Below are 9,952 nucleotides of genomic sequence, written 5' to 3'. Positions count from 1 at the left end.
TTAAAGAACGTGAAAAGTCAAAAGTAAACAAGTAAAAGTGCACGAAAAAAATAAATTTGTGTAGGAGAATTAAAATTGAAATGCATACTTCTATACATGAGAAGAGAATAAATATTCAACAAGAACGTGAAAAGTCAAAAGTGAACAAGTACAAGTACACGGAGAAAATAAATATCTCGGAGAATTATAATTGAAGTGCATATAGAATAGAAAAATAGACATATATTTTTAGTAATGTAGACAAGTAATATGGGACGAAGGGAGCACTCAATTTATTAATTCTTAAAGAATGTAAAAAATCGAGTATAGTAGTGTAGCCAAGTAATATTGGACGAAGGGAGTACTTCATTTATTAATTAATTCTTGAAGAACTAGTATAGTAATGTGGCCAAGTAATATGGGACGAAGGGAGTACTTAATTTATTAATTCTTAAAGAACGTGAAAATTCAAGTAATTTGCCCAAGTAAAGAAGAGAATAAATATGCAGTACCGTCTACGTGAGATTTATTAAGAAAAATCAAAAGTGCACGGAGGAAATAAATAAATGCATATGTGTATACATAAGAAGAGAATAAACATTAAGTACTATGACATATGTCCGTGTAAGATAAAAAAGTAGTTGATTAAAGAGTACAAGTTATATAGCTTTTAGTATAAGCATTCATGAAATGTACAATTTGTAAAGCTGTTGGTACAAGCATGGGAAGCTGTGTTAGTCCTCCTTCCATGCTTAATATATATACTGTATATATTACAAAGAGGACAGCTTTTGCCTAGGTGTAATTGTATAAACCGCTTTTTCACTTTAAAAAAAAAAAAAAAAAAAGGCTTTATTCGCTTTTACTCCCAAATCTGTGCAAATCGTGTAAATATTAATTACAAAAATCAACTCTATTCAATACAAATTGGAGATCGGGAAGTATTTGGATCCACCAGCATACAGAGTTAAGAGTCAATACGCGTATCATTGGTAATTTGATCTATCCCATATTTAACTTCAAATAGATTTTATGTGAGTAGAAATTGAAAGTATTGGTAAGTTAATTTTATTGCAGGGGTGAAAAGTTTGGTTGCATTTGCAAATGTGTCTATGATCTAAATATAATTTTTCTGCAATTGAGTTCACAATGTTGTGTTTCTTGAATTAGAGGATAGTACGCCTCAGGGTGTGTTTGGTACGGAGGAAAACATTTTCTGGAAAAAAAGTTTCCAATTTTCTCATGGTCAAAATGTTTTGGATTTTTTTTTTTTTTTTTTTGCCTAGGAAAACAAGTTCCACAAATGTCATTCCAGTTTTATTTACCCCTTGACCATCCCACTCCCTATCCTATCTCACTCACATAGTGTTTTGCTAGATTACGTATAAATGCTCTTGGGATAATATTTTCTTGCTTGCCTACCAAACACCAGAAAATAAGTAAGAAACCCGCTTGTTTTCCAAGAAAACATTTTCAACGTCAAAGGATTTAGGGTTGGTTCTATGAATGATCTATGTTCATTCTGCTATATCTGGACCCACTTCATTCCAACACCAAATAGTTTTGACTTTTAAAGCAAAGCAGAGGTTCTTTAAATTCCAGGAAAAGCTGGACTTAATAATGTAAGTCTTCAGTTTGTAGTGGATGCGCTTTGTCAATTGAGAGGAATATAGGTTTAATGAAGTTCATCATAGCTAACGCACCCTTGTTGGGTGGGTTCTTTCATGAAACCACATTTGTGGTATATTTTGAGGAATATAGCTCATTTTAGTAGGCGTTTGGACATGCGATTTGAAACCATGAGATGAAATCAGCGTTTGGACATGCGATTTCATCTCATCACATGAAATCCCAAATCATCCAAAAAGGCATGATTTAGGGTTTCAAACCATGTCCAAATGGCTCCTTAGTAGGTCTTTGATAAGTTCAAAGTGGAAACTGTTGTGGGGTGAATCCCTTTTAAGAATCCTTAAATAGCTTCAACATGCCAGGGGTGAATTTGCTTTCGTGAAAATTTTGAATTGACCATATCTTGTTCTTTCCTATGGGTAACTGATACAAAGGACAATAGGGGCAGGAAAAGCTGCTTCATTTGGGGCCGGTGCCAGACATGCTCGTAGGTTAAAGGAAAGTTGCATTCACAGGGCATAATGCATAAGTAATTATCATTTGTGGAAAGTAGGAACAAGAGGACATCAGAAGCTTGTTGGACTGCTCAGTGCAAAGTCTGAGTGAACGAGTGATAAAAAGTCCAAAATCTGAACAATATAATTTTTCAATTTACTCTGCACATTTGAATCGTTATATCAATTTAATGTCAATCTCCTCCTCTAATTCCCTCAGGAATATCAGTTTTTCTATTCACTGTCTCTACATTGCAGACCATCTTTTCTTGCATTGAGGAGTTTGAGAAATTTTAATAGAAATATAGAATGTCTTCAAAATCTTTGAATGATCTATTTTGAGTAACATAGAAGTTGCGAGTCTTTGATTTATTACTCTCTGAAGACATTAAGCATAAAATTTTGTTATTTCCTGTATAAGTCATTTGTTTTGAATTGGTCAAATAGATATCTCTAACAATGATCTACTGATGGATTGAAGTGTTAGTCTCCGAATGAGAGCAGAGGTCATAGGATTCCAAAATCATTTAAAAGATAAAAGTGAGTTTTAGAAAAGCTACTCACTATCTTTCTTACTCTTGAAAAAGACCTGGACTTATTGGAGCCGAAAGCAGGATAGTTTCATAAAAAGGCCTTGTTGGAACCCTCAGGGGTTGGCCTGGTGGTAATTGGCTTGAGCCTTGGGGTTTGCTCCCTTTCAAGGTCTCAAGTTCGAAACCCACTGGGTGCAAACAATTTCTGAGGGCCATCGGACTGGGGTAAAACCCTGAATTACCCGTGGTGCACTTGCGGGAAACTCCTTGCCGAGGGCTTGTGCACCCCCGGGATTAGTCGGGGCTCAAAGAGACCCGGACACCCGGTGCTTAATAAAAAAAAAGGCCTTGTTGGAATCCATTCCAAATAACAGAAAGTATGAACATATCTGTAATATTTCCCACTTCAAATCTGCAAATTTAACTCTTACCATATTGTGTTTGTTGTAGTTGTATGCTTGTGAAAGCAAGATGGTGAAGTTGACTATGATTGCTCGTGTGACTGATGGTCTTCCTTTAGCTGAGGGACTGGATGATGGCCGTGATGTTCCAGATGCAGATTTCTACAAACAGCAAGCCAAGTCCTTGTTCAAGAACCTCTCTATGGGCCAGATTGATGCATCAAGGATGTCTGTAGAAACTGGGCCTTATGTTTTCCAGTATCCTTGTATTTTGTATCAACATATGTTTCAATGTTCCTGGTGTGTTTACATCTCTCGTCTCAATGCTTAACGAAGTTTCTCAGAGTAGAGAGTTATTTTTTCCATTTTATTTTGTGAGATGGGTACAAGTTAAGTAACAAAGTGGTCTTCTCCAAATCGCTTTCAGTGAATTACTCATAGTCAAGATTAAGATGTGTAGCAATTTTACGCCGCAAGGGTGGCTCAGTTGGTTGAGCATGGGGCTTTCATAATGGAGGTCTCAGGTTCGAAAACCCCTGCCTACGACAACAGGGGATTTGCCTTATGGGTCGACCTCATCGCATGGGACTTGCCTAGTGCGGGTTATCCATCCTCCCCTCCCCCCCCTTTTTTTTGATTTATTTGCCAGCTTTTGGTGTTATCTTTATTGCTGTTATAATTAGCACAGGTTGTGGGGGAACTGCGATTTGGTATATGCTTGAGTGGATTGCTTAGCATTTGCAGTTAGTGTTGCAAAATTTAGGGAACTAGGAGTTTTCATGATATAAGCAGAAGTAGGATAACTAGAGAGGGCTGCTCCATGATTTTTTCCCTCCTTTTTTTTTTTTTTTTTGTTGATAAATTCACAAACTTGTTTAAAAAGAAAAAGAAAAAAAAAGAGAGATTCGCAAACTTGTTAATGTGCTGGGAAAGTTATTGGTATACAACTGTTATACAAACATACATGATTTTGCACAAAATATGGTTCTCTACATATAACATTGAATCGATTCTATTAATGGAAACATCACGGGCGGACCAAAAATGAACAAGAAACAGAAGAAAGGCCCTCTTTTGTACAAAGTCATTTTCCACTCCTTAAAATGCTGCCTTGATCCTTCCAAATTACCCACAAAATAGCCAAAGGGATGAAGGATGGTTTTGGTTTAATGCTTTTGATGAACCAAGACTGATCGTTTCCTTTTTCATATTGGTGACTTATTTCTCTTACGATATATCCCTCTCCTTTCTCTTTTACCATAATTCCTTTCTCAATCTAAAGTAGTATTTTGAATGACATCTGATCTTGGATGCATATGTTATTCATTTTCTGGATTACATAGCAGCATCAATCTTGTAGATGGAAGTATGATTATTGAACAGAAACTCATGGATGGTTTTCTTTCCAAGTTACAATTTGCTCCTCTACTCTTTCCTTTCTGAAATAGATTTACTTAGCACAGCTTGTTTGACACTAAAAAAAAGGTTCCCTCTGGGGATTTAGTTTCTCTCTTAACTGGTTCCCTCAGTTATAACATTGAAGGCCGTGTTTGTTATTTGACAATGTGTGATCGCTCTTATCCCAAGAAACTTGCTTTTCAATACCTGGAAGACCTTAAGAATGAGTTTGAGCGTGTCAATGGGAGTCAAATTGAAACTGCTGCTAGGCCCTATGCTTTTATTAAATTTGGTATGGTCTTGCCTTTGGTATGCGCTGTTATAATTTCTAATTGGTCTTCTGTTGAATACTAATCTTTCTTCTTGCAATTCGTATTTTTCTTGTTTCAAAAAGATACATTCATACAGAAGACGAAGAAACTGTACCAGGACACCAGAACTCAGCGCAATATTACAAAGTTGAATGATGAACTTTACGAAGTTCATCAGATAATGACTCGAAATGTACAAGAAGTTTTAGGTGTTGGTGAAAAGTTGGATCGTAAGTTTCTCATTCCAATGTTTGCCTGAACTCATTACCTTCTAATAATATGTGCAAAATTTTGTTTGTCAATGTTAGCACTTCCTCATTAAACTTTTAAATATCATTGATGTTATACTTTCATTAGATCATGTGTTTGTAAGGAGTCCTTTTATTCTAGTTAGAGACTTGTAAGTCCGTTTAGTGGTAAAGTGAGATATAGACTACCTCTAGCTTTAGAGAACTATTAATTGTCTTAAAAGACATCATTCATGTATTTAGTTTTTATTTATTATTATTGTTTTGTTTTGAGAAATTCAGAGGGGCAGCTGGAATGAAATACATCTGAATAAAGCGGAACAGTACTGATATTCATATCGTTTACCCAACTCATTTGGAAATGAGGGATAGTTGATTGATTGATATAAATCCAAAAGCAATTGTACACTTTTCTGTCAGTCATAACTCACAGGACTCGTAGTTTTAGTATAGATCAGCAATACTCTTTCTATGATGTATCATTTTTTATGTAGTTGGTTTTCCCTGTTTTTTCATCCTTATGTTCATTGTATTATCTCCAATTGTTTATGTTTGACAGTAGAGATTTGATTGTTCAAATATGAAATTATGCAGAGGTCAGTCAGATGTCCAGTCGCTTGACGTCAGAATCCCGCATATATGCTGATAAAGCAAGAGACTTAAATCGTCAGGTTAGTGTCATGGAAATTTTGAGATGATATGATCATATTCTTGGCCGAAAATGTACTTTCTACTTTTCATTGGTTGGAATGCAAAATGGTGATGTAGAAGGATTTAACATGAAACTTGGGAGTCATTCTTTACTTTCTGATGCAAACACAGATGCATATAATGTAGGATGTCACCATAGAAGATTATGGGGCTCGATATGTCCAGTTGATTGTGGATGGAATTTTTCTACTGTTGAACGGAATATTTGGAGGCCTGTGGTTAAGAAATAGGATGGAGAAATGTTTAACCATGATGTATCACCAACTATGACTTTTGTTTCATGCCATTGCACTTCAAAATAGTGTAGTCCTCATCTGTGCTTAGACTAGGACATACAACAGAAAATAGCAATGAAATTTTGCCCATTTCCAGTTCTAGTTCTAGATCCCGTTTGTTTCTATTAAGATTCTGGCATTTGAATCTGAAGACACATCTGAATAGTAAAATGTTGTATTAAATATTAAATAATTAGGATTGTTTGTTTTCTCAACATATAAATATATAACAAATATCTTTATTAAAACTCATTAACTAATAATATATCAATTAACTAATAAAACTCTATGGTGGTTGATGGTGGTGATGGCTAATGGTGGTGGTTGTGGGTGTCGACTGGGGTGGTGGTGATTATGGGTAGTTGCTAGTGGTAATGGTGGTTGACAGTATTGGTTAACGGTGGCAGTAGTTGCTGATGGTAGTTGATAATTGTGGTGTACAATAGTAATAGCTAATGGTGGTGGTGACCGATAACGGTGGTTGGCGATATATAATGGTGACTGATGGTGATTATCAGTAGTAATTGGTGGTTATGGTAATAGTGGTCAATGGTGATGATTGTAAATGGTGGTTAGTAGTGGTGACGGCTGACTGTGGTGATTGGCGGCGGTGGTAGTTGATAATGGATAGTATCTCAATTCTGTCAAGATTTTGGTATATGTTTTAATCATTCAGATCTATTCAGACAGATAACAGATAACTGGTGAAATTAAAATAGAAAAGCAAATGCACTTGTAATCGAGATTTGAATGAATAAGTTTCAAATCTAAAAAAACAAATGCACTTAATTATTGAAATTTGAATGTTTAAGATTCAAATCGAAAAAAAAAAAAAAAAAAATACACTTAATGACTGAGAGCTGAATGTTAAATCCATGCACTAGCAAATATGTTGCTCGGACTCTCCGAAAATATTGCCGCACCCGTGTTGAATCCTCCAAAAAAACCAATACCTTTAGAGGATCCGACACGCATGATGGCATCTTTTCAAGAGTTCAAGCAACATAGACTAGCATAGCGATGCAGTCATGTACATCAAATGTGGATGGTGATGCCTCCTGTCTTAATGAATATGCTTCTTTTATTTCTTATTTGCAAGTACTTTAATATACTGACTCATATCTTCATTAACTTTAGGCTTTGATTCGGAAATGGGCTCCGGTCGCTATTGTCATTGGAGTTGTTATTCTCCTCTTCTGGGCGAAAAATAAGATTTGGTGATGCTCCTATCCCATATGCAGCTTAGAGAAGTGTTATTACTACTGATTTCGCAGCATCAAACTCTGTGGCAACGAATAGACCACTTAACATTTCAAGGTGGCTACCATGTTGTGTGCGCAATGAAGAGATTTTTTTGCGGATGGGACACTCAAGCTGTGAGTTTGATAATGTAAGACAGATAAACCATGAAGAGCGACGTTGGTAAATGTTGACAAATGATATAATCTTAATCCTCTCAGCATATTTTGCCTTGGTAAACTTAAAATTTTGAAGTGCAACATTTCTTGTAATTCTAGTGCAGTTGCAACTTTTGATATATTAAAATACAGCTATAAGATTGCAGTGTCCGTATCTAGTTCTCTTTTTTCTCTTCCCCACTTAGGCATGCTAATGAAGTTCTGGCGTTCACACATAAGGCTCGATCGTAATTAAGTTGAAGCAATACTGAATGTTGTGCAACATTTTCCCAGAAAAACGCTAGAGTGTTATGCAACAATTCATACCCTTCCAATTTTTGAATCTTATTTAGCTATTAATCTATTATGATTATGATTCTTGGCATTGTTTCTGACTGTCGAGTCATACCACAAATGGTTCTTTAAAATTGGAATTGCACTCTAAAAGCTTGGAATTGCTTCCATTTTACGTCTTTTTGGGTTTCTTTTGGCAATAGAGTATTTTAGTGAAGATTTCATGTCTTCGTCTTCCATGTATGTACTTGCTTTTTGGTTACTAATACATAGGATATGGGTCCATTTCAAACCTCCTGCCACTGCAAGGCGGAATTAACTAAAAAAATAAAAAAAGTACATCGATCCTCGGATACTAAGGAGCCGTTTGGATATGATTTGAAGTTGAAGTTTTGTTTAGACATGCAATTTGGATTTCTTAAGTTGTATTTTTTTCTTATAGACATAAAAATCCCACAAGTTGCGAAAACCATCCAAACTTTCCAAATTCTTATATAATCTTACCAAATGAGCAATTCATAGTTCATAACAAAATTAATATGCTACTAGAAGGCCTTTCTAAAAACTACAGCACCAATTGATCAAACTTTAGTTCAATAAAATGGAAAATTGAACATGAGTTATAATGTAACTACTCTTTAATATAATCCATCTACGTGGTTGGTAAGAGAATTTGTTATAAATATACATCCAACTTGTAGGTCTTTTAATATTTGATATAAATGGTTGGTAAATATGATTAGTAAGTATATCTGCCAACTTATGAATCTATTTTTACAAAATATAAACTTATGGATCAACTTTTACAATTAAAAATTTAAAATCTCAAATAATGCCTTTTTGAATGATTTGGGATTTCACCCCATATCCAAACCCCTACTAAGGTTTCTGTCTGCTATAGTCAAAACCTACTTACACCTTTAGCCAATACCCCTATCCTCGAGGTGGAATTATCCAGTCCGTCTGATCTCATTCTCTTCTGAATATTTGAGACCTTGTTCTGGCGCACTCACATAATACAATTAGTCTATTTTCTCCATAAGTTGCTACCTATGACTTTATTATAGTTAATAGGACGCCAGCTCCAATAATTAGCAAAAGCTTACCACAACAGGACTTGTATTTGCAGCATCCCTGGCATTCATTTTGGCAAAACACCATTAGGCTGGTAAAAGTGACAAAAAAGCTCCTCATGCGTGTGGAACGTACATTCTAAAAGGATCTATTTGTGCTTTTAAGATTTATTTTACTAGCTTGTTGAAAAAAGATAAGGAAACAGATATTTGCCTCCTTTTAGTAAGAAAAATTCGACCCATATAGATGAAATATTTGAGAAGAGTGAAAGTTCTGACTTACGTAAATTTTATGGAAAACAACACCAAATTCCCGTAAAATATAAAATATTTACCCGTCCCATACCCCTCCTAAAGTAATTTCGCTTTTACCTCAACTGGCCGAAAATATTTACCCGACATACCCCTCGCCCAAACTCCTTCCTCCGTGATACCATCGCAGTATATTTATATATCATGATGATATCATCGAGGACTGAAAGTCCTCCATGATACCATCTCAGCATATTTATATACCACGATGCTACCATGGTTCTGAGGAGTGTCTCATTGAAGGACTGAAGCAGTCCTCTATGATACCATCACAATATATGTATATAAGATGATGTTATCATAGAGAATTTTTTCGAGAAAAGTGTGTCTTTTTGAATAAATGAACATGATCATCCATAACACATCTCAATATATTTATATACCATGATAGTATCATGGAGGACTACGAGAAGAACTGAAGCAGTCTTCCATGATACCATCTCAGTATATTTATATACCATGTTAGTAACATACATCTCAAGTAAATAGTTTTTGATTTTTCCTGAGGGTATGAAAGTAATGAGGGCATGAACAGATAATTATTTTGGTTTGAGAGGGCACATGCGTTCTTTCCCCTATATTTTATTAGCAAGATTTGTATTGCGTTCCATCACATGTTCGAGTTCCATAGCAACATACATTTCTTTGGGGGGGGGGGGGGGGGGGGGGGGGGGAGGGCCTGTATCTAGAGTAGAGTAGCAATTGAAACAAGGATCATGAGAAGTAAAAAGGTGAGAGGACATTCTAGGAGAATTTAATACAAAATATAGAAGAGTGAATATAAGATGAAATGCTTAGCGATTAATCCATCATACCTAGAAAAGCATATAGGAGTTTTTCCGTTAATTATCTACCTATTAGATTGACAGAAAATTCAACCATTTTTAGACGTCCAGA

The 9,952-nt window shown here is 35.4% G+C and overlaps 1 protein-coding gene across 1 annotated transcript; it reads left to right on the top strand.

The window, feature by feature from the left end:
- The first annotated feature begins 779 nt into the window (after nt 1-779).
- On the top strand, nt 780-7,551 carry LOC132603758 (25.3 kDa vesicle transport protein SEC22-1-like). The gene is made up of 6 exons (XM_060316965.1): nt 780-971; nt 3,086-3,294; nt 4,566-4,726; nt 4,829-4,975; nt 5,588-5,664; nt 7,117-7,551. The coding sequence occupies exons 2-6, from the start codon at nt 3,107-3,109 to the stop codon at nt 7,198-7,200; spliced, it is 657 nt and encodes a 218-aa protein (XP_060172948.1). The 5' UTR covers nt 780-971; nt 3,086-3,106; the 3' UTR covers nt 7,201-7,551.
- The last annotated feature ends 2,401 nt before the right edge of the window (nt 7,552-9,952 follow it).

Source organism: Lycium barbarum, chromosome 7 (genome assembly GCF_019175385.1).
Source record: "Lycium barbarum isolate Lr01 chromosome 7, ASM1917538v2, whole genome shotgun sequence".
NCBI lineage: Eukaryota > Viridiplantae > Streptophyta > Magnoliopsida > Solanales > Solanaceae > Lycium > Lycium barbarum.
This window is presented reverse-complemented; position numbering and strand designations above follow the sequence as displayed.